The sequence below is a fragment of the Sinohyriopsis cumingii genome, chromosome 4 (assembly GCF_028554795.1).
Source record: "Sinohyriopsis cumingii isolate HCF-2022 chromosome 4, ASM2855479v2, whole genome shotgun sequence".
NCBI lineage: Eukaryota > Metazoa > Mollusca > Bivalvia > Unionida > Unionidae > Sinohyriopsis > Sinohyriopsis cumingii.
The window spans coordinates 137,408,778-137,435,740 of NC_142964.1; the positions used below are offsets into that span (position 1 = coordinate 137,408,778).

The 26,963-nt window shown below is 35.5% G+C and overlaps 1 protein-coding gene across 2 annotated transcripts in view; it reads left to right on the top strand.

The window, feature by feature from the left end:
• The window catches only part of LOC149802159 (neuronal acetylcholine receptor subunit alpha-10-like), a 214,022-nt gene that overhangs the window by 130,486 nt on the left and 56,573 nt on the right, over positions 1-26,963 (top strand). For both annotated transcript variants that reach the window (XM_089956571.1, XM_089956570.1), the window contains exons 2-4: positions 10,649-10,791; positions 19,942-20,105; positions 22,797-22,841. In XM_089956571.1, the coding sequence (XP_089812697.1) occupies positions 10,725-10,791; positions 19,942-20,105; positions 22,797-22,841 (276 nt within the window). In that variant the 5' untranslated portion in view covers positions 10,649-10,724. The remainder of the gene's footprint in view (positions 1-10,648; positions 10,792-19,941; positions 20,106-22,796; positions 22,842-26,963) is intronic.

The window sequence follows — 26,963 nt, forward strand, 5'->3', positions numbered from 1 at the left end:
CAAAGATACCGCTGATCCAGCAGCAGAAGTAAAAGAGCAGATCCTGACCTTGTTCAACCAGACTATCTTTTGACTCCAACAGATCTACACTGACTCAACATATCTACACTGAGCGAGAGTTTGGAAACGGTCTGTACGATAGTATTTCCGATAAGTGTCGCTCACATCTCTCTTTTTCTGTTCGAAAAAAATACCATTTATGCCCTAAAGTCTGTCAGTGCTATCTGAGCACATGCAATAAATATAAAACATATTTAAAATGTTCTTTTGATGTGGTAGAATGTATTGGTGAGATAGTGGATATGGGTCTTGTTTGTGGTCTATCCAAAAATACCTATCCATCTTGTATGTGGTCTGTCAAAAAGTACCAGTGTGTCTTTCATGCGGTATGTCCAAATTACATATCCATCTTGTATGTGGCCTGTCCAAAGTACCTATCGGTCTTGTATGTGGTCTGTCAAAAAGTACCAATGTATCTTGTATATGGTTTGTCTAGATTGTCTATCCATCTTGTAAGTAGTATGTCCGAAGCATAAACAAACAGGATGAATGAAATTTCTGCATTAATCATCCTCACTTGCTAAGGTTCCGATATGTTAACCCTATCCGTACCTTGGCGGATCGAGCTGGTATTTATGTGCGTCGGTTTTGTGAATTTCATTAGATGCTGCGGCAAGCCCCAGGATCCAATCAAAATGAAGTTGTTCAAATCTGAACACTGTTCCTACACGATCTAGACAAGGGGAGCACACGATTTTGAATGGACTCATAAATAAGCAATTTTCCGCTGCTGGTCTGTGTTTGTACAGTTACACGTACCATTCGCTCAAATACATTTGTAATGCTCTCTCTGGTAAGTAGTCATGACTTCGATGTTAAACTTACAAAGTATCCTTCAGAAGTTAATTGCCTACACCATTTTCAGCTGATTTACAGGTCTGGTTGAAGGAGAGGAGACAAGATCCTAGCGTTCATTATTATAGTCATAGGTTGTAAACCGTCCTGATAAAAACAGCTGCACAGGAGCATTTTATTATTCAAAATGGATGTGATGTGATGTGATGTGATGTGATGAGATTTGGATTTATAACGTAGCTTTAATAATTTTTCAGTCATATCGCTACGATGTCTGCACTGTGGCAGTTTATAGTGATGTCTAGCACTGGGGCATCATGTCGCAGACAAGTAGCATGATGTCCCACCCAGTCACATTATACTGACACCAGGCCGACCAGTCCTAACACTAACCTCTTAATGCTGAGCACCAATCGAGGCAGCTGTAAGTACCATTTTTGTAGGTCTTTGGTATGACTCGGCCGGGGATCGAACCCACGACCTCTCGCATCCGAGGCGGACGCTCTAACCACTAGGCCACCGGAGCAGTCTATTGAAAATGGAACGGGAGGAGGTGTTAGTGAGACTTATTTCATTATTTAATATACTGACAATTTTGTTTTGCATCTGTTCTTATCTTGTCTAAAACGCATGTGTTATGACTAAATAGGGAATGATAGTCCTTACTAAATATTTTTCACACGTTTACGTCGCTGACATAAAATAATAATTTGCCTGCCTGATACTTGCCGATGGTTAACAACGGATCAGGTTGTGTAGTAGGTTGCCATGCACATTAGGTTATAGCCTATGTATTCGAAGTTGAATGTGACACGGAGAAGACACATTTGAATGAGACAAATCGAAATATCCAAGAAAAGAATACGACCAATTAGATAATATCTCTAATATTTTATCGCAGAGCGATTAGGATAAGATTCGACTGCAACAACTTAAATCTGCCTGAATCTCTTTGGTCCTTCTATCTCTCCCTTCTTCATCTTCTGTAGGAGTCTTCTACAAAGAGATAATGATATGTACATGTACGCATCTGTCTGTATCTCTATCTATCTATTTGTCTAGCTATCCTCATGTATCTAATTTTTCGTTGGTCGGTCATTTTGTCGGTGTCCAATTGTCTGCTGCTGTGTATATCTTACAACATGTAGCTACCATACTATTACTTTCAAATACATTGATAATAGGGACTGATATGGAAAAACACTTATAACAGCAGTTGCTTAGTTATTTGTTTTTAAGTAGAATAACACTTAATAATGCACTTAGCCATTTTAACAGCAGGCAACTGGACACAACATGTGGATAAATTTTTTTTATGCAGTTCAAATGTTTTCAAAATTTACAACAGTCTGTATATAGGTATGTATGTATGTATGTATGTATGTATGTATGTATGTATGTATGTATGTTGGTGTATGTATGTTGGTACATATGTATATGCTCGCTGGATAGTTGTTTCTTAAAGACGCACAGGAGTTATACCAATCGTCGCAAGTCAAGGGTGATAATCAGCTACGCTCTATTGCCGCCAATAGCTGCCTCTGCGGAGATTTCCTCGTTTCCCTCAAATATGCATAAACTTGTTTAGCCAATAATTGCGAGTACATTTTTCTTCATCTGAAACTACCTCGGCTATTTCTGCGAGTCACAGATATGCTTATAATGTATATCGGTGACGTAATTTACAGAAAAAAATCGTAATTCGGTTTGCCTGAAATTTTTTCGCAAGAAAAGGAACCCAAATATATTCGGACCACGTCACCGATTTCTAGGATTGAATTGAATGGTGGAATGACCGAGAACATAATAAAATAAGCATACATGTAGTTCAGTGCATTCGTAACTTCTCGGTTCATCCTTGTTTCGTAGATTTCACAGCGGACACGGGAGCAGTGTAGCGGAATGTAACCCGTGGCATGCCGCTATATAATACTGAGGAAATTAATCTTAAATTCTTTTCCCATTTACAAACAGAGACAGCTGATTATGGTCGAACACGCGTCCTACGCTCTGCCAACTAACTACCGCGCTATGTATGTATGTACGTACGTACGCACGCACGCAGGCACGCACGCACGTATGTACGTATGTATGTATGTTTTGTAAGTTTTATTGATGGCTTAAATTGTAGTGATTATCGTTAGTTGACATTTCTTACGTACATAGATTATATTTTAAGATATTAAAGAACATAAAAATGAATAGGAGTTCTTTAACAATTATAGAATTTAACTTTTTGTCTCGTTGAAATTGTGCTAATAAGCGTGTTTAAGCCTAATCGCCTGTATATACGTAACTAAGACTTGGCAGTTTTCAAACTCTTATTTCTATATAATACTAAGGAAATTGATCTTAAATTCTTTTCATACTTACACACTGAGAAAGCTGATTATAATGGCCCTTGTTGATATCGAACTCGCGTCCTACGCTCTACCAACTAACTACCGCACTATGTGTGTATATATGTATGTATGTATGTATGCATGTATGTATGTATGTATGTATGTATGTATGTATGTATGTATGTATGTATGTATGTATGTGTATGCCTGTCTGTCTGTCGGGCATTGTTATTCTAATTTACTAATGTAGATCAGATTGGTAATGTTTCAGAAGGTATCATTCTACCTTCCTTCACAATCTAATAAGGCGTTCAAGTCATACCTCCTTCCAACAACTACTGCCTTTCTAGCACTAAATAATTAAACTTTCAGACTTATTACCAAAATTTAAAAAACTATAAAAAGTTAGATAAAAACACTTCAAAGTTCAATGAATTGAACCAGAAATGCATAAAAAATGTAAACTCTAAGACATTTAGTTTAAAAAGGAGGTGCTCGAAAATAAAATTTCTTGTCAGCCTTTTAGTTGAAAAAATTTAAAAGGCAGATGAGTCATTTTGTAACGTAAGCGTATTGTAAATGCCTCTTGATGTGAACGTTTTGAAAACATAAACACCTTGATGACCGAGGTTCATTTTCCAAAAAGTTCCAAATTTGAATCAAAACCTTGAGTTTAATACTATTTAGCTGTTTAATTATTTTTTCATAAAATGTAAATTAACCCTGTCCAGATAATTTTCAATGTCTCTGTACATTTGAACTCGCACATATAACAAAATTCTAATGCATTCTCACATTATAAAAGGGTAACTGAGACAGATTTCAAATACTATTCATGATCCTAAAAGAGACTTAAACGTCTTTACATTTTGTCGATGTTTTACACTTAGAAACTCACACAAAAATAGTCTCATGTAAAATTCCAGATGAGGCCGCTAATATTCTTTAACGTGTTTGTAAGGGATTCTGATGGTTTATTGGTTTCAAATGTAAATTATGTCCAATGTCGGCAAAATAGGAATGTTTCTACCAGTCAGTGTTACTGATTATCCAAAACTCCCGACTGAGAAAACATTAAATGGTACTTACAGTTTTCTGAAGTGAAATACAATGGACAGTTTGGTGCAAATTAAGCGACTACGCGAAAGGAAGTCTTGAATATGGCTTTACCAAACTTAAAAAAAAACAACAACAAAAAAAAGAAAAAAATATCATTTTTTCCAGATCAATTGTGAAAAATTCTTTTCTATTAAATACTTTCCTCGGAAATTCTGGACCTCTACTAATAGTATAACATCATATTATTCGCTCTCCATTATTACGTATTGCTACAGACGAAGCACTTATTTTGAGTTATGCGAATCCGTCGAATTCTTTTGGGATTAACAATCTACTTTGAAAATAAAACTAATTCCATGGCACACCGTGACAGATTCCCGCTCTGTGTGTTACACGTATTGCTACCTACACACATTACTACCTACACATTATTGCTTACACACATTACTACCTACACATATTACTATCTGCACACATTACTACATACACACGTTACTACCTACACATATTACTACCTAAACATATTACTACCTACACATATTACTACCTACACATATAACTACCTACACACATTACTGCCTACACATATTACTATATACACACATTACTACCTACACATATTACTACCTACACATATTACTACCTACACACATTACTGCCTACAAATATTGCAATATACACACATTACTACCTACACACATTACTGCCTACACACTTTACTACCTACACACTTTACTGCCTACAAATATTACTATATACACACATTACTACCTACACACATTACTGCCTACACACTTTACTACCTACACTCCTTACTGCCTAAACACATTACTGTCTACAAATATTACTATATACACACATTACTACCTACACACATTACTGCCTCCATATATTACTACCTACACACTTTACTACCTACACACATTACTGCCTACATACATTAATGCTTACAAATATTACTATATACACACATTACTGCCTACATATATTACTACCTACACACTTTACTACCTACACACATTACTGCCTACAAATATTACTATATACACACATTACTACCTACACACATTACTGCCTACACATATTACTGCCTACAAATATTACTATATACACACATTACTACCTACACACTTTACTACCTACATATATTACTGCCTACACACTTTACTACCTACACATATTACTACCCACACTTTACTACCTACACACATTACTGTCTGCATATATTACTATATACACATATTACTGCCTACACACTTTACTACCTACACACATTACTGCCTACATACATTACTATATACACATATTACTGCCTACATATATTATTACCTACACACATTACTGCCTACACATATTACTGTCTACATATACTACTACCTACACACATTACTGCCAACATATACTACTACCTACACACTTTACTACCTACACACATTACTGCCAACATATACTACTACCTACACACTTTACTACCTACACATATTACTGCCTGCATATACTACTACCTACACACTTTACTACCTACACATATTACTGCCTGCATATACTACTACCTACACACTTTACTACCTATACATATGACTGCCTACATATACTACTACCTACACATATTACTGCCTACATATACTACTACCTACACACATTACTGCCTACATATATTACTATATACACATATTACTGCCTACATATACTACTACCTACACACTTTACTACCTACACATATTACTGCCTACACACTTTACTACCTACACATATCACTACCTACACAAAGTAGGTACTACGTTTTCATATCGAAACAATAATTAAATTGTTGAGATTTAAAGCATATATTTCGAAATCTGTATCTTACCAAATTTTACTTGACCCGGAAGTTAAAAACATTGGATTCACACGGACCTTATTAACGGTTTTTAAAATTTTTCTCCATAACCAAGAGCTACGCTGTTGAGTATTTTATTTGTCAATTAAAGGTAGACGCGAATGTTGTATATTGAAATCGGGACTTTTAATTTGCTTGGTATTTCTCGAGCACATCAAAGGTTGGATTGGGAAAAGTGGCTATTTAATTACCACCAAAAATGCAACCTCTACGGATTTAAATTTCTACTTCCGGCCAGGGAATACTGTATAGTTCTCGTTTTTTCTCTCCAAGGAAATGTATTTCGTAAATTCTATTTTCTGTTGACTTAGACATGGTGATAAAATAGATAGTTGCTGATATTATATTTTTTGTGATTCGTGCACTCACTAGTTTAGCACCATGATTTAATCTTTATATTTCACTATTTGCTCCCTCCTTGTCTTTATTGTTCTCGCGGTTTAATTTTATATCTTCTCCCTATAATGATTCTTTCAAAAATAATGAAATTCACCTTCAGAGGTAATTCGGTATTCTTCACCGCATTTTTCTGCGACCGATCTCAGCCTACACAGCCCACCCCATTCCACTTCTCTGTCTGTCTGCCTGTCTGTCTCTCTTCATTGTGACTTAAACCGATGGTTTATTTATTTTCTAGTTTTCTTAGATATCCGTTGAATATATTCATATTTGTGTAACTAAGAACATCTTCGCAAATAATGGGATATTAACATCGATCCTTCTTCACCAGTAATGGAACATTAACAAATTAACATCGATGCGTCTGCTTCAGACATTCATGCTTATGAAGAGAAAAACGTTTTACTAAGATAAATTGGTCATATGGGCCTTTTTGATTTTTTTTCTTCCGTTATATTTGTTGTTGTTGTTTCTTTGGTTTTCTTTTATAATAGTGACCTTAGGAATATTTTTGATCCAGTATACGGTATTGTTGATAAAAACGTATTTTGGGTGTAAAATTGCGTGTTATGTGAAATTACCCCTGCCCCCCCCCCCTTTGCAAAAATCGATGATTTCTTATACTGCTGTTTCATTTATCTGAGAAAGACATTATTGACGATATGATTCTTTCTCTCGTCTTGTTAAGACCCGCATTACATAATGTACTATACCTAGGGTATTTTAAGACCACGATTACATACTCTAATAAAACTAGGATATATGATGTTAGTGTTTACGTCATGTTAAGACCACGATTACACACTGTAATAAAAACTTGGGGTATTTTAAGACCGCGATTGCACACTGTAATAAACCTTGAGTATGTGCTGTTGGTATGTACGTCATGTTAAGACCGCGATTACACACTGTAATAAAACTAGAGTATGTGCTATTGGTATGTACGTCATGTTAAGACCGCGATTACACACTGTAATAAGCCTAGATTATGTGATATTGGTATGTACGTCATGGTAAGACCGCGATTACACACTGTAATAAGCCTAGAGTATGTGATATTGGTATGTGCGTCATGGTAAGACCGCGATTACACACTGTAATAAACCTTGAGTATGTGCTGTTGGTATGTACGTCAGGTTAAGACCGCGATTACACACTGTAATAAAACTAGAGTATGTGCTATTGGTATGTACGTCATGTTAAGACCGCGATTACACACTGTAAAAAGCCTAGAGTATGTGATATTGGTATGTACGTCATGGTAAGACCGCGATTACACACTGTAATAAGCCTAGAGTATGTGATATTGGTATGCACGTCATGGTAAGACCGCGATTACACACTGTAATAAGCCTAGAGTATCTGATATTAGTATGTATGTCATGGTAAGACCGCGATTACACACTGTAATAAACCTAGAGTATGTGCTACTGGTATGTACGTCATGTTAAGACCGCGATTACACACTGTAAGAAACCTAGGCTATGTGCTATTTGTATGTACGTCATGTTAAGACCGCGATTACATACTGTAAGAAACCTAGGCTTAGTAATTATGTATCCGAGAATGCTTCTTAAATTTTGTTTACTATTTGTTGACTATGGGGAGTCGGTGTTGGGAAGACACTTCTCGTCACGAATAAATAGACTATTTCTAGGAGCAGACGTCATAATGAGCATCATTCTGGAGACTTATGACAGCATGGATTAGTTTTCGTAAAATGAACACTGATTAATTTCTTAACATAAGGAATCGTATGGATCTTTTAAGATATACGTGTATAGTATTTTGAGATAGGAATAATTCTTTGTATTGGACGTTTGGGTCATGTTTTGTATTGCAATGTGTGAAGTATTATATTCATCTTGAATAGAATTATTGAGGGATCATATAACTGTTTTACAAGAATAAATATGTAATTATGACATTGATGTGAGATAATTAGATAACAAGTGGCAAATTACTCTAGATATGCGCGTTCAAGCTTTCAGTTGACAACGAATGTTGTTTTGAGGTCCTTGGAAACGGGACAACGTTGATTATTAATGGAAGCTCACGCAGATGTTTGATTCTCTCGGTATGAGACCCATGCGTGTAACAATATTTACTGCTGCATCCACTAACGACACACCTCCTGTCCAAGAAGCAGTCAGAAAATTTTTCACTCGACAACTGTACGGCAGTCGTGATTCGAAATGCGGGGATCCTTTTGTGATATCCCACGGAATCGAATCACGGAAACCGCCGATGTTGTACAAGGCCTTGCGGAGTGTTTTTTACTATGAGCTCTGCAGTTATACTTAAATCTTACGCTAACCGTTGATCGCATCGAGCCGAAATTTTCAACTATTACATAGATTAGCATACCGAATAATTAAGAGGTAAGTGAATTGGGAATATCAGGTCTAATATTAAAATGCATTATATGGATGAATAGCGAGAAAATCATTTTATCTACTTCTGATTGGTGCATATAATAGATGACGTAATTTTATATTTCTGGCCTCGTATCCAATACATTTTTTAAACAAATACATCCAGCTCAAGATCTCTAAATCGGATACGATATTTAGGGTATGTAATGAAAATTTGACATTGTAATATTATGACCTAAGCGAAGAATAACCTAAAAGTGGTTTTCTTTTAAGGGGTTCTCTGCTTCTTTTGTTTTTGTTTAATAAGGGGGTTGGAGTTGGGGGAGGGTTTATGCTAGCTGTACACTATTTAAAAAAATGATAGATTGTTAGAGTGTTGGGGATTTTGAGTTTGAAACAATATTGCAAAACAATATTTTATTAGTAATGTCAAGGACTATTAGGTATATTGTGCATAGACACCCTACAAAGTATGGAAGCTCGTTTAAGAAAGTCTCTCAGCTGTTTCAGTACAGATCGCAGCAGTGGCGTCACTAGGGTTGGTGTCACCCAGTGCGGTAACTCCTGGAGTCACCCCCATGGACCTTCTTCCTGCACAAAAATTCAAAAGGTTTATAAACAGTCATGTGCGGTAACTCATGATGTCACCCTCAATGGTCTCTCCCCCCCCCCCCCATTTTGCACAAAAGTTCAATTTCTTTATAGAAAATCATTTTGGTGTCACCCCCTCTGATGGTGTCACCCGGTGCGGTCCGCACCTCACATCCCCCACCCCTGGTGACGCCACTGGGTCTCGTTTAAATATTATCTACTGATTCACTGAATAAATACGCGTTAAATCTAGGAAATACTCGTGAGATGTGTAAAACGTTAAGATTACATATTTTAGTATATAACATTTGCGTCTGCCTTAATGTCTTTAATGTATTTCGCATGCTTTGGATTAATTTGACTTTTAAGGCCACTGGGACAAAGAAGTGCTCGGTGCTCACAAACAATGATTCTGAATTTCGGAGAGAGAGAGAGAGAGAGAGAGAGGTGATACAATAAATAAAATCACATTAAGTAACTTCTTTGATAGACGTCATAAATTTACCCCTTGGAAGTACTAGCTAACAGATGGTCTCATGTAAGTCAAGCGCAGTTTGCCATATCCAATAAGTCATAATGAGATCAAATGAAAACATACTAGTACAGACACTTATAGTATTGCTGTATAATGTTCAATAACAGTTTCTTGAGATTTGCCTGCCTTACACCACTGCAATCCTTAACAAAATATATTAGTAGTAATAAAATATGGCCGCCAATGAGGTCATATGAAAGTGATACTCCAATGAATCTCAGGCTACAGTGCCAGGAGTTTCGCAATGAAAGAAAACTACGTTTATTTATTTATAATATTTACGCACGTTCAAACACCTATATCCCGTGTACTCAGTAAACCGGATATGTGTATTTTTGTTTTGGATGTCAGTGTTATATCTATCTATCTATCTATATATATATATATATATATATATATATATATATATATATATATATATATATATATATATATATATATATATATATATATATATATATATATATATATATATATATATATATATTTCCATTTATCTCGAACAACATCGCCTTCATTAACATCTCATACTCTCCTTTAAAAAAAACCCCATAAAGTAGTAAAAATTTCAAAACTTTAATTTTTTGGGTCTGAAATGTATTTTCTTTTCTAGAGTCAAGAATAAATCATATATGGTTTGGGGAAGACTTTGAGTAAATTGGATTCTGAGAACACCATAGCTGTGATATATGGCAGAGATGATTGCCGTCCTGACTTTTCTATGTTTGATTACAGCGAGCGTTCACGCGGATTCAGGTAATTTGGTATGCATGTGGATATATACATTAAAATGTACATACATACATACATACATACATACATGCATACTTGTTGTTGTTGTTGTGGGGTTTAACGCCATTTTTCAACACACGATAGGCTATACATGGCGGCCAGTATTAGTGGTGGAGGAAGAACCCTGGAAAAACCCCGGAAAGAACCACCGACCCACGAGAAGCTACTGGCAAGCTTTCTCTCTCACACACACACACACACACACACACACACACACACACACACACACACACACACACACACACATACATACATACATACATACACAGAGTCTTGGATGTTGGTATGTGAGATAGCTTGCCGGTAGCTTCTCGTGGGTCGGTGGTTCTTTCCGGGGTTTTCCCGGGTTCTTCCTCCACCATTAATACTGGCCGCCATGTATAACCTATCGTGTGCTGAAAAATGGCTTTAAACCCCACAACAACATACATACATACATACATACATACATACATACATACATACATACATACATACATACATACGTATAATTTCCTGAACTCAATGCAAGTTAACAGGCTTACAAATATCATCTTAAGGAAAAACGTTATCTATGTAATATGTTACTTATAAACGTCTACATTCACATGAAAAGACATACAAACATACATGTGTACACTCCAAATACGGAAATACAAATAATACATTCTCACGTTTGATGTGACTACATTTCAGCATGTCTTGTTCTATCTCAAAATTGCCATTTGTAACAAGGCGCTATGTTTGTTACAATAAAATTTAAACGCAGTAAAAACAAAACCATTAAAAACATTACAGAAAATGAAAAGATTTGTGACAGCGATTTCTTTGATTTTTAAAAATGTTTTTACTCGAAATTATATATTAGGTTAGTGACCATAAAGAGTACATGTAATTGCCAGGGGAGGTAAATAAGGAAGACATTGTTCTATTCTATATACCTTAACAAATGAAGAAACTAGTATACACTGTAGAGAAAAGGAACTTTTCATAAATACTTGAAGGTAGTATATAGTGCTTCTCGTTTCAAAGGCAATGAGACAGCAAACGTATCAACAGGGTTTTACCAGTTATCGAGTAAAATACCATTTTTATGGCATCTATTTTAAGCCACTAATTTTGAAGTTAGGAAACATTGGCAGAAGTTCATAATTATCGTGTGCCGGATGCAAAATATGAGTTGCTCGGTTTCGATGTCCTGATCAAGTTTGATGCACCTGTTCTTAATTTCTCCAAAAGCTGTTTTCCTTTCTTGAACTAGCGCAACTTTGAGATTAGGAAATTTTGCATAACGATAAACCGAATCTACTGATGTTAGTAAGTCACTTTGAATACAGGGTTTAAAGTAATGATGACGTATGAACTTAATGCAGACCCTCATTACTAGTAATGGTTATCAAATGAATGCATAGTGGATTATTTGCCCAAAGTCTGAAATAAGTGGCAATAAATGCGTCAAAGCTAAGAACAAAGACGCCGCCTTGATAGGTCTGGTCAATCAAAAGAGAATTTTTACTTTGGTAAATAAATATTTCCTTGTCGCTATTAATTCTTCTGTTATTGATTTTGCATTTTGTAGTTTTCTGCACGACATTCTGTTAGCTTTATTACCTGATGTGATTCTACAAGTAACCTAACTGACCGTATTTCTGAAAGAAAGTAGATTCGAAATAGAAAGAAAAAAATATTGGTTTCCTTCCACGATGAATTTATTGCATTAATATGAATACGGCTTTCAGTGACAGACGGATATACCCCCTTAATGTGTGTATATGTGTGAAGGGGGCGTGGGTGTGCACTGTTTATTTTACAGCCAGAGAATCAGTGTACTGGAGGGGGATAAAAAATAGAGTACTAAATGTTTTGAGACTCGTCTATTGGCTAGGAAATCGATTTATATATTGATTCAGTTATTAATTTCACAAAATCTCAATCTATGTACTATATATTGTTAAAAAATAATGTTTGATTTTAGTTTAATAATATGTATTCAATTTCCTGTTTACGAAGTACCACATGAACTCTTGGCGTGAAGCCATGTTAGGGGCCATCTATTTAGTACATACGCAAAAATCTGGCAAAGATTAACCCCGTACACATGCGTACTTTGTTTTATACACCCCACCTGCGTACGTACGCTTGACGCACCCTCCCCTCCCCCCTCCCCCCCGCAATTCTATAGAACGGCCTATATTTAATTAACGCAGAAACGATCAAGGATTAATAATATTAATGTGTTTAATAAAATATATAGTCCACCGACGTTGAATGTCTGGCTGCATCAAAGAAATAAGCTGTGTAACTTTAAAAAGTTTGTCTAGTGTCCGCTAAAGTTCAAACGCCGACTGAACCTAGTCGAACAGGTTACATATTAGACAAATTATTATCGAGGTTTCACACACACACTCCGTTTTCTATGCATACGTACCATATCAGTAGACCCTCCCCCAATACGCAAGCGTATGCATTTAGGTGACCCCCCACCCACCCACACACACACACGCGTACGTACTGAATGGACGGCCCCTTACTGGGTGCAGACGAAGCGTTCCCCATGTTTAACAGCACGAAGGCTCAATAGCGGCCAGAAGAAATGAAGTGGAACATCTTTTGCAAAGCTGAGAAAAATTTATCTAACCCTAATGAACGGAAGCTTGTTATGTTTGTGTACCAAGCTAATGCAGAAATTAGCATTAGGATCTAAGGGAAAGTAATTAGTCGTCTGATCCCAATGCTCATGCTTTTCGGAGAAGGTAAATACTATTATGATAACTTATTTTCAAGGCAAACATGTTCTGTCTATTTTTCGCCCAATTTAGATTAAAACGCTTCCACGTCTTTGAAGCCATGAAGATCAACAACTTTCACCTTTTAGCAGTTTAAAGAATGTACAGTGAATGAAAATTACTCCATTCATCTGAGATGCACTTCCGAATGTGGTTTAGATAACATGTTCAGTGAAAGATAAGGGATTATCAGTTAGTACGTTATCTCACGCTTTTACGTTAGTACATTGTCTATCTTGTACACTGGTACGTTATCTCACAACTATCCACTGGAACGTTTTCTTACCAAATGATATAGTTTGTAAGTTCTGAAGACAAGCAAGATTAGAACTATGACCATTAATGCAGTGTGTAATCAGTAACGTACTAACCGGGGGGGGGGGGGGGGGGGCACACGGGACATTTGCCTCGGGCGTCAGAGGTCTTGGGCGTCAAAACAGATGATATTGTTTTCGAAAATGATCAATATTGTGTTTGCTGTTATTGTTGTTTTTGTAGGGTTTGACGCCATTTTTCAGCACACGATAGGCTATACATGGAGGACAGTATTAAGGGTGGAGGAAGAACCAGGAAAAAACCCGGAAAGAACCACCGACCCACGATAAGCTACTGGCACGCTTTCTCACATACCCACATTAGCTCCGAGACTCGAACCCACGCAGACAGATGTGAGATGGCAGTGATCCGTAACGGAGAGCGCTTTAGACCACTCGGCCAATCGGGGCCCCTCAGTATTGTGTTTGTAAATTTATTACTCTTGAATCAGAACCGCTCCGGTGGCCTAGTGGTTAGAGCGTCCGCCTCGGATGTGGTAGGTCGTGAGTTCGATCCCCGGCCGAGTCATACCAAAGACTTTTTTAAAAAAAATGGTACTAACAGCTGTCTCGCTTGGCGCTCAGCATTAAGAGTTTAGTGTTAGGACTGGTCGGCCTGGTGCCAGGATAATGTGACTGGGTGGGACATCATGCTGCATGTCAGACATCACTATAAACTGTCATACTGCATACATCGTAACAATATGACTGAAAAATTGTTAAAGCTACGTTAAAAATCTAGATCACACACACACACTTGAATCACGATCTTCGATCTTTCAGAAAATTACATTAACCCAACCGTATAACAAGAATCTGCAAAGTCGTTTCTGCTGCTAGCGTGTGCTTCTGGAACAAGCTGCTACTCTATCACTAGCCACCCACCCATCCCCTCCTCCAAATACCCTCTAATCCTCTTTCGCATTACAGTGAGAGGGATCCGGACATCGATCAATACTAATAAGTTAAAATACACGTCTGTCTTCGAATCTGGCAGGCAACCACTTGTAGTTAGATTTATGAAAAGGTGTATGGGGTAATTATGTTTATTTTGTAAATAAACATTCTATAAATAAATCTATTTTCATTTCTGTACATGTTTAACAGTAATGTGCCTATGGTGAAAGTAATGGCCTAATGCGGAAATGATAGACATGTTAAAATGATAAATGATAGAATTTAGATGTCATTAAATTGCTGGTAAACCGTTGGCGGCCTCGCGCTTTCAGGAAATCAATTCCGCAATGCAATTTATTTGCTTGGGGTCCCGCGCATCCTAGGGCCGGGCCTGTGTCTTATTAACCTATGTGTTATAGTGATACAGGGGTCCTCATTAAAATATGCGTTTTACTGATACAGGTCTTGATTATGTGTTGTATTGATACAGGTCTTTGATAGACCATGTGTTATATTGATACAGGGCTCCTCATTAAAATATGCGTTTTACTGATACAGGTCTTGATAAACTATGTGTTGTATTGATACAGGTCTTTGATAAACTATGTGTTGTATTGATACAGGTCTTTGATAAACTATGTGTTGTATTGATACAGGGGTCCTCATTAAAATATGCGTTTTACTGATACAGGTCTTGATAAACTATGTGTTGTATTGATACAGGTCTTTGATAAACTAGATGTTATATTGATACAGGGCTCCTCATTAAAATATGCGTTTTATTGATACAGGCCTTGATTATGTGTTGTATTGATACAGGCCTTGATTATGTGTTGTACTGATACAGGTCTTGATTATGTGTTGTATTGATACAGGTCTTTGATAGACCATGTGTTATATTTATACAGGGCTCCTCATTAAAATATGCGTTTTACTGATACAGGTCTTGATAAACACTGTGTTGTATTGTTACAGGTCTTTGATAAACTATGTGTTGTATTGATACAGGTCTTGATAAACTATGTGTTATATTGATTCAGGTCTTGATAAAGTATGTGTTGTACTGATGTAGGTCTTGATAAACTATGTGTTGTACTGATGTAGGTCTTGATAAACTATGTGTTGTATTGATACAGGTCTTAGTAAACTATAAGTTCTATTTATAGGGGTCTTGATAAACTATGTGTTGTATTGATACAGGTCTTAGTAAACTATGTGTATTATTTATTGGGGTCTTTTTTTTTGGCGACGCGATAACAGATTGAGATTCATGGAGTATATAAATTATCCATGTCACGCCATGAGACCATGCATTTAACATATTCATAATAACCTTGGTACTTTAAATATGTGATACGAATGGAAATCGTAAATTGTATTGCATCGTTGTAAGACTTTCCTTTGATGACCTTTTGAATTGTGTTGCGACGCCATTTTTATTTATTTTTATATATATTTTTTTTAACAAAATAAGCTTAACAGATTAGTTGTTTAATTTAGCTTATGCATGCTAATAAGTATCAGCAGAGAAGACATAACCACTCTTACTTGTTAATAACCACGCCTACCAAATATGAATTAGTATCAATCCTTTAGGGAATACGGTACTTAAATTGACATGATCAATGGCTTAAAAACGTTTAAGATGTGACAACTTTAATTTGCGTATGACATTGTGGCGGTTGATACGGTGACTTACATTAAGCCAAAATGTAATGTTCGAATATCACATGATGCGTCAAACCAGTGCTAGTAATTATAATGGTCCGCTGTCCATAGGTGTTGGCATTTGCTAGGGTTTTGGTGACATTCTGCATATTAAAGACGTCAAGTTAGTGTTGGCACAAATATGTAAGAAAAATCAAGCTTCTTCTTTAGTTCAGAAAGAAGGTCTTCGATGATGAGAATTTGGTTTTCCAAATTTGTGTGCGTATTAGCTAAAAGGCGCTGTTCGACCCATACACCTAATCTTATATCTTAATGACATTGACTCTAGAACTTAAAATTCAATAAGAATCAAACTTTAATTTTTGTTCTCATAACGATATGCGCCATGACCCACGCCAAGACAACAAAGTGGAGCGATGCAATTAGCGAGCTCGAAAGCACCAAGAACCCTTCAACATACTGTGTTAGATTCCAAAGACTGGCTTTACTTAGACAGTCTCATCTGATTTTTTTCTATCCTCATTTCTTGCGCTTTTTATTTGTAAAAGAAATGTTTCTTGAATCGCATCTAATTAGCTGATTCTATAAGTATATGTTTTATAAGCATATAGATATGGTCTTAATACACGTATGTTGCTGGATTCAATCAATTGAAGACGTCATTTTCTCCACTGAAGACCTAAAAACGCATATTCACAAGAGAACGTTTTCTAAAACATGAAATAAATATTAGATATTGAATACTTATTATCGTCTAACATCGATATTATAACATAGGCTGACATTTTTATGACCGGAAAAATACTCATGAAAAGATGAAATAGAAAAAAGTACAAGCCGAAGCAGGTGGAATCATTTGTGGGGCAATACAATCTACATCGTATACTAGAATTTTCGGGGAGACAAAATGGGTGAAGCTTTCAGGAAGGCGCTTCAAACATTGGATGATAACATTTTTGAAACGCATCCTAGTGTGGCTCTGGGATACATGTGGGCATGGATTCTGCCTAGTGTCCAGGAGATAAGTATACATGTGGGCATGGATTCCGCACAGTGTCCAGGAGATAAGTAATTGACAATTTGGTGATGGAACAAACCTTCAAACGTCCTTGGCTGGATAAATCTATACAGAAGTTCAGTTTTCCAATCTGTTGCATAATGGAATCTTCTCTCTGTGTAAGTTTTAAATGAACCTTCGTTACGCTCTTCCAAATGACACATAAATATCAAGCGATGAAAAGTCGCAATTTTTTACTATCAGGAAGTAAGAATTGCACACAGTGATGCACACATGACTTCGACCTGGTTTTTAGTTTATTAAACGACTATTTTTTCAAAAACGATTTGTCACTTAGCAATAGATGTTCATGCCCTGGACCTGAAACCGCAGAGAGTTTTCTCTAAGACTGTACAAAATATGTTACTCCGAACCGAACAGTATAACTAATGCTACATATCACAGGTATTACGTTACTATTAACAGGTAACCCCTTGCAATTAGTTGAGGCTAACGAGATGTTTAAAACTATCCATAAATAGACAATTACCCCTGACAGATTTTCCTGATCTCTACAGATGTCCTTAAGTAAGGCTGTTATATCCCTGCTATAAACATATACCACCCGTGCATTAAGTTGGAAGTTCTTTATCTACCCTTCCTGATTCTGTTTGTGCCAACATGCTTATAATTTATTTTGTTCTGTTTCCTTTATGTTTTGTTTTATTTCATCACTTTTGTTCATCTGCAAGTATACTGTACCATGCAAACACTAATTAAATAGTTAGTGTCGGATATTATTACAATATTGTATTTACAATTTGTTACGTAAGTACCTCATTAGCACGTTTCAGCGTTTGCAATATCATGCCTTCTTTATTCACACCATCCACATTATTACAATAAATACCGTTAGTGCGCAGAGAGTTCGAAATTAGTTCGTGCTTGCTGCGCAATCCATCCTTCATAGCACTTGTTCAGTTTTATAGGTGAATGTTTGGAAACGTTTGAAGCATTTCATGGTGATCATTAAAACTTTAGCATCAGTCAAGAAATTTGTCAACATTTGCAACTAGTCCCGATTTCACAATATTTCCTAAAACTTCACCTCAAATTGATATTTCCATCTTACCTGCGATGTTGCTTATATTACTATTGTTTCGGTTAGAAACCATGTAAAGGACAAAACTAAATATTTAAAATGTAAAATTTGTTTGCGTTGTGATATGATGAAAAATGAATAAACTCTAAGGAAATCCTCACATTTTATAGATAAGACAAACTTTTCTCTAAATAATTAAAGATTTTATAACCGTGCTTTAATACTTCATGTTGAAGAATATTTTGCACACAATTGATTGTTCCCAACTCAGAAATAAACAAGAGGTTTAAATTTCTGGATTTGAGAAAGAATTTATGAAGTGTCTAGTGAAACGGGGATCTCGTGACACTTTTCTAGCAATCGTTTCCACTCGTTTAACAAAATACAGTTTTCATATCATGCATCGAACATAAAGAGAATAACAATTCGAGGCATGCATTAACAATTTAAAACTATAATTGACCTATTCTCAAGTAACTGTAGACGAAGAACAACTATATTTCATTGTAAATCAATACTTCTCAGCAACTATGATGTAATACTGTTTTTGAGACTCCAAACACTTGAATGGGAAAATGCACGTAAGTCTTTTGGCGGCAAATGCTGAGAAATTAAAAAATAAACACCACTCTAAAGTCATTACCAGAGTAATACTAATAATCAATTTTTAACAAACTATTCATTTTTTTTTCATCGAATGTATCTAAAAGCAAATAAATTGCAATTATTCGTTGAATAAATCTTCTTTTGTCACTTGATGGCGTGAGTAAACTATATGAATTGTTGACTGGCGCTGTTTTAGACGGCTCCGCTCATAAAGCAGCTTTGCTGCAACGGGGTGGGGGGATTCAGAAAATCGTTAATACACACACACACACACACACACACACCAATGGTTTGAGTGTTGCATGGTGAGTTTCCTTTAAGTTGCAGATAAATCCGAATGTATATCGCAAGAATGAAAAAAGTAATATATACTTCTTAAATTAAAGGCTTCATGGAAAGAACAGAATGTACAGATAGACTACAAAATCTGCTTCACGTCCTGGAAAGGTCCACTCCACCACACATTTTAAAATGTGAACCTACCATGTATGTGTGCAAATGGGGGGGGGGAGGTCGAGGCCGTGTTGATGGTGTAATATTAGGACGTTTCATTTAAGAGTATGCAATGTGGATTAATCGAGGAAGCTGAATGTCTAAGAATCAGTTTTTACCGTATCCCAGTCTCTCTTCCCAACTAAATATTTAACTGCCCTTTTGATGGTTGGCTTAACACTGTGAAACCATTGATGCAGTATTCAGTCTCCACAGCGTTCGACTTGAATCATCAATCGATCACAACTAATGGAGTATGGTTTATATTTACAGCCATCAACAGGACAAGCTCTCGGCGATTGAAATCGTCAACGGACGAACAACGACTTTATAGATATCTCATGAAAAACTATGATAGGAACACACGGCCCGTGTACAACGCCTCACAAGCGGTGAACGTGTCTGTTGGTATTAGCTTAACACAGATATTTGATGTGGTAAGTTTGTTTTCAATTTTTTTCTTACCAAAATTTTCTAGCTTTCTTTGGAAAAATAATCTATTGCAAAATTTCACCATGGTGGTATTATTGGATTGTTTTGTTATTTCGTGTGATTGTTAATTTTTGTTTATCATGCATTGTGCATCCACATTTTACAAGCGAATTGGGGATGGGGATGGTGGACGACGTAGTTTAGTAAAACAAAATAATTAAGATAAATTGGAAAAGGACAAAAGATAGTAGCATGATATCTTAATGTTGGGTTGCATTTTTGGGAAAGATGTTACAGTTCTTCATGGTCGTTAAATGAGGTGCGTATAAAATCTTCATTGACAAAACCTTGGGGAGAATTTGGGGGAAGAAGAAGATGACGACGACGATGATGATGATAACGACGATAATAAATTAATAATTGGCAAGAAAAAATGATGTAATTCAATACATAAAATAAATAGTTATCTAAAATATATATTGCTACTGATATCAATCACCCAAGTCTTCATTTTTAGGTGGGCGTCATCACAAACATTAGATCAACTACAAGTTTTATTCTAAAAACAAATAAATGCAGAAAACATTTAATTTGGAACTGTACGTATTAGGTACATCTACTATTGTCTGACTATACTTCACCGTTTGTTTGACCCTCCCCCTTACCGATTTCAATAATGGAAACCTTTAAAGTGATAAAAAGTGCAAGGGACTATGTCGACTCATTCTTCTATTTATAATTTCTAACCTGACTGTGAGCGGAGTGGCCCTAACACCGTCATCAGCTGTGCCTTTCATGCTTAACGGAAGTTTTAAATATATTAGACGGTTGATACTCGAGATCCATTTCCAGTTCATGGACAAGTCCATTTTCAGCAAAAGGGTGTGCCCACAACTAGAGATGGGCATACATATGTCGTCTGCTTCCGATATTTACAATGTCGAATCAAGCAAAAGAAAAGAATGACAACAACAAATTTGCCTTTCACGTGGATTTAACAAGCTGTATAATTTCTGTGTTCATGTGTGCAAAGGGATATAATTCCAAACTCTCAATGTTAAGTTAATTTACGGAATTATCCAGCAATTACCGAATAGGATGAACTACGTCATTATATTGTCTGATGGAAATAAATTAGCCCATACTGCACGTAATATGGCGCCGTGTTAGTATGGAAAGCCTGTTAAGCATGAAAGGTGCAGGGGATGCCAGTATTAGTGCCATTCTGGTCACAGTTAGTTTAGGAATTATAAATCAATGATTCAGCTGGCTTAGTTTGGTGCACTTTTTTATGCATTAAACGTTTTTATTATTGAAATCGGTGGGGGTATAAACAAACGTGGATTTAGAGTCAGACTTTACTCTTAAAGGGCTATCCATGGTTCACCATGTGCATTATATTATATTATATTATATTATATTATATTATATTATATTATATTATGCATGTTCCAATTGCAAATGCCAAGGGCAAATCTGGCTGGATATCTTTGTCTGGAAGACAGTTTTTGATCCGAAACAAGGTTGGTGATAATTATTTGCACTGAGAGCTCTAATTCGAGTTTGCTGAAGCTATATTATGGATTGCAGATTTGCAATATTAGTCTCTTCTGAAAAGGGCTCTTTCCGTTAGTCATTACAACGTACGCCCACTTCCCCAAAAAACTCCAGTTTTTGGAACTGTTACACTCTCATTATTCACGTTTAATACTTAGTATTTAACAAACCCTAATCCAGTCGTCAAAACTTCTTATTAACATAATAATTCAGTGACTCCTCAAAACCCCTAATAATGCATAAAGAGACAAATGAATTTCTTTTTGAAAAATGATGAACTGATTAATATGAATCTATTGCAACATATCGGACTTCTCAGCGAACGCAACAGAAAGCTCGAATTTGTCATAGTTAATGGCATACTGGAACTACTTTAAGGCACAAAATGGTGAATGGCACCACCCTGAGTATAGAGAACATATATTTATTACATTCTTTTGTGAGAAAGGCTAAGATATGTTATGATACTGTTACGTGACGTTCGTGACATCCTCGTCGTGTTCTGATGGAAAAAGGTCAAGGACGTTTCGATTGGTTAAGGAAATACTGGACCTTCGGCCTATGCACAATATCTGAATTGTTTTTTCATTATATTACGTTCAAGATTGTATTTTCCTGCACGCAGAAATATCAGAAATGTTGTGATTGTGGCTTTTTAGGTCTGCTCTAATTCGATAATTTTGAGATGACTACAGCTTACATCCCTATCAAACAGTGCTTCATTGATCGCAATGATTTGACTTGCATTATTCCTGCGTCGGATATTCATTTTGAACCAAATAAAATATGATGGAAATTCATCTATTGTGAAAACTCTGACTGTCTCCCACGTTCTTACCTAATAATCGATTTTAGTTGAGTAAAAATTGGAAAACAAGCAAAGAATTGAATCTTTTAACATTAAAAAGATGAAATATGATACACATTTACATGATTAAAGCAAATTTATCGTGGCTGGAGTGGGTGGCTGAAACAAAGTCCTTACTACATATTTCTATCATGTCTATGCAATCTTGACAGTACGTTGAAAATAAGTAAGTAAATAAATAAATATGCAATGCTATATATGGATCATCACGTTGTGCTTATTTGAAGTTTGTTCGTCATTGTCATTTATTTTAATGATTTTTAAATTTCAGGATGAAAGAAATCAAGTTATAACAACGAATATTTGGCTAGATCAGGTAAGTGGAGTTTATTTATTGAATTCGTATAATTGCGTGACAGGCATTAAATTCTTAACCGAATTGGAACTAAACAAAATCCGAGATAAATTGATTAAAAATTGACATATCAAATCTGATTTGGCCGATATAAGAAAACCGACAAGTTTTGTAAAATTGAACAAATAATTTATTTCCCTATAATACAAAGTAAAAATTTAAAAAGAAGTTACAGTATTGCGAACTAAATCCTAAGAAGTCCTGAAAGATTTATCACAAGTCCCTGTGTATAAAGTTCCTACTGAATTCCATTGGTTTTCCAAATAAGTTCCAATACTAAATGTTTTGACGTGCCTATAGTCTCGAATATGCCAATGCAACAGTGGCCTGTAATGTTGCGATATGTTAACAGTCTTTTGATGTATCACAATGATATATTCCACACACGTATTTCTCTGAATTCACTATAATTCCAAATTAATGTTTCAGTCCAAGTATATTATAGATGAGCACTTTTTATTTCCAGTGATTAGAAATTTGAGAAAATAATTACACTCCAACATATTACTGAACACAGCAATAAGACTTATTCTGTCTTAGATGTTAAATTCGAAATATTAACATGTATTATTTGTATACGAAATTAAAGTTACTGGTCAGGTAGACAATGAACCTGATTTTCGACAAGGTCAAGTCCAAAATACAATTATACATAACATATGGAGAAAAGCTAACAAATACAATGTAAATTTACATAAAAACTTCGAACTAATTTTGAAACCTATAAGTACAATTTTACAAACGGGTTAAGGCCCTGATTCTGACGGGTGAAAACACTCCGTTAACACGAATCTTAGCTGCAGCCATGTTTAAAGATCACCATTTCTAATATATATATAAATGATCACGTTTTCTTAAATTTTTATTTATAATTGAATGATACTGGGTATAGGAGTACACTAGCTGAGCATGGTACGTAAATATACTCAAATGCTTGAATGTAGACTAGATTGGTTATAACAGAATGACGTCAATGATAAAGCTATGGACAATTGGATAATTAGAACCAGATGATAGAAGGAACTAAATTTAGTATTTTTATTTGATTTTATGTTATATATTTTAATATGACTGCAAAGTATCATTGACTCATTTATATATTCAAAGGTGAGGGCAAAGCACATCCTCAAAGTGTCATAGGTTTGAAATTGGAACAGTTAAGGAGTGCCCGAACTACTGTTTGAACCGTTATTTAAGTTTGAAGAAGAGTGTTAACGTGTACATACATAGACACAGATGTTTTCCTACATAAAGATGTGGTCTAGACAAAATTAATAACTGTTGTAGTTATACAGTATTAATATGTCAGCTGTCCTCACACGAAGAAGTACTAAACATATATGTTTCTAAGAAAAAAAATATAGCATTATTTGCGTAGATAGAAAATTGAATAACACCTTGCTGATATATGCAACTAAATGTAATGAACTTAATTACGGAAATTAATTTGTTAAATAGTAAATTATGCTGGTACAGATTTTGAGAGCATTGTCATTTAAAAAAACATATCATTTAATTATCTAAACTTTAGTAAATTAAATATTGCATAAATTGTGCCCTGTCTCATATTTAGTCCAACGGAAGACTACATGTGTCATAACAAGCTGCGCATGCTAAAGGAGAATTAAATTTTTTTTATCCAGAATTATCAAATATTTCTTTGCAACATTTTCTTTTTTAAATTCCCTGGTACAACACACATAAATTGATTGATATAGTCAAAATTTGATTAGTTTTGTTCCAGTTAACAGTAACATATTAAGTACTGAAGGTTTATTAACCGTATAATAATTTTAAAATAAAGGGCAACTTTCTCACAAGGAAGTAATCTCAGGGCAGAAAGCGTGTACCTTATCGACATGGGATTTACATAACAGTGGAACATGCTTTTAGGACGTGTACGTAGATCCTTCTAAATAAAAAGGTACGTAAGTTTTACCTTTATATCTTTTTTTATTAGTATCACAATTTGTTTTCCTATTAGCGAAACCATTTCGCATAATTTCTTTTTGTCTACGTAAGCAACAGATCTTGTCTAGTCTTACTCTTAACTCCCATTTACAATATTGTGGGATTGGTTGTGTGGAGCAGATGCCTTAGCAACGTACATTAGGCTTCTTTATAAAAGAAACCAACGTGGAAGCAGATGCCTTAGCAACGTACATTTTGCTTCTTTATAAAAGAAACCAACGTGGAAGCAGATGCCTTAGCAACGTACATTAGGCTTCTTTATAAAAGAAACCAACATTTAAGCAGATGCCTTAGCAACGTACATTTTGCTTCTTTATAAAAGAAACCAACGTGGAAGCAGTTGCCTTAGCAACGTACATTTTGCTTCTTTATAAAAGAAACCAACGTGGAAACAGATGCCTTAGCAACGCACATTTTGCTTTTTTATTAAAGAAACCAACGTGGAAGCAGATGCCTTAGCAACGTACATTTTGCTTCTTTATAAAAGAAACCAACGTGGAAGCAGATGCCTTAGCAACGTTCATTTTGCTTCTTTATAAAAGAAACTAACGTGGAAGTAGATGCCTTAGCAACGTACATTTTACTTCTTTATAAAAGAAACCAACGTGGAAGTAGATGCCTTAGCAATGTACATTTTGCTTCTTTATAAAAGAAACCAACGTGGAAGCAGATGCCTTAGCAACGTACATTTTCCTATCTTATAGAGGATAGATTGATTTCTAAGCCAAAATACAAAAACAAAAGAGGACGTGTTTGTTAAAATAAACAGACTGCACCCCTCTGCAGACCAAAAGACCAAAATTTAAAATAAAAAATACTTTTTTTAAAACAAATCTTGCTTTACATGATATTAATCAAAATATTTCAAAGGAAATATACCTGCCAACTTTAACCTGTCTACATCACTTGGATTTGTTTCTTCTTGCAAACAAGTTTTTCGCGCAACGGATTCTCACATAATACGTGCAATTAATAATTAATATATGCAATTAATAATTAATACGGGTAGTTAATAATTAATACGTTTAAAAAGATTTAGAAGATTGATCATCTAAATACAAATATAAAAATGCCTATCAGATATTTTTGTCTACCTCAAATGTCTTTCATATACTTGTGCTAATAACGTTATAGTAAACAAATGGCAATCACAAACAATTTACAAATGATTACAAATATAATGTAATGTACACCTTTTTAAGAATGCAAGGTCTTTGAAATATTGAAAAATTGAAGGAAAAAGATAGTGTAGCTTAATGGACTGATAATCCAATCAGGTCATCCAAATATTGATACAAATAAGTTAGTAAAATTCACTCGTCCTTGTTGAGGTAAATTTTAGCAATCTGGCTAACAAATTTCTCTGGACTGAACGAAGGAAAGAAACGACCAAATCAGTATGCCAGTGCGCAAAACATAACAGAAGTCTAATGCACGATGCTTCATAATCTGACTGAATATACATATCAGTATCTAAGGAAGTCTACTGTATCAAGGTCTATACTTGGCCTGAATGTACATATTCTCTGTGGAAGTCTGCTATAAAAAGCTCTATAATCAGCCTGAATGTACATAATCTCCATGGAAGTCTACTGTATGAAGCTCCATAATCCGCCTGAATGTACATATCAGTCTCCATGGAAGTCTACTGTTTGAAGCTCTGTAATCAGCCTGAAAGTTCATACGAGTCTCAATGATAGTCTACTATATAAAGAACCATAATCAGCCTGAATGTATATACAAGACTGTATGGAGGTCTAACATATGAAGCTGCATAATCATCCCGAATGTTCATATCCGTCTCTGTGCAAGTCTTCTCTATGAAGCTCCCATAATCAGCCTGAATGTACATATTCTCCATGGAAGTCTACTGTATGAAGCTCTATAATCAGCCTGAATGTACATATTCTCCATAGAAGTCTACTGTATGAATGTCCATAATCAGCCTGAATGTACATATTCTCCATGGAAGTCTACTGTATGAAGCTCCATAATCAGCCTGAATGTACATATTCTCCATGGAAGTCTATTGTATGAAGCTCCACAATCAGCATGAATGTATATATTATCCATGGGAGTCTACTGTATGAAGCTCCATAATCAGCCTGAATG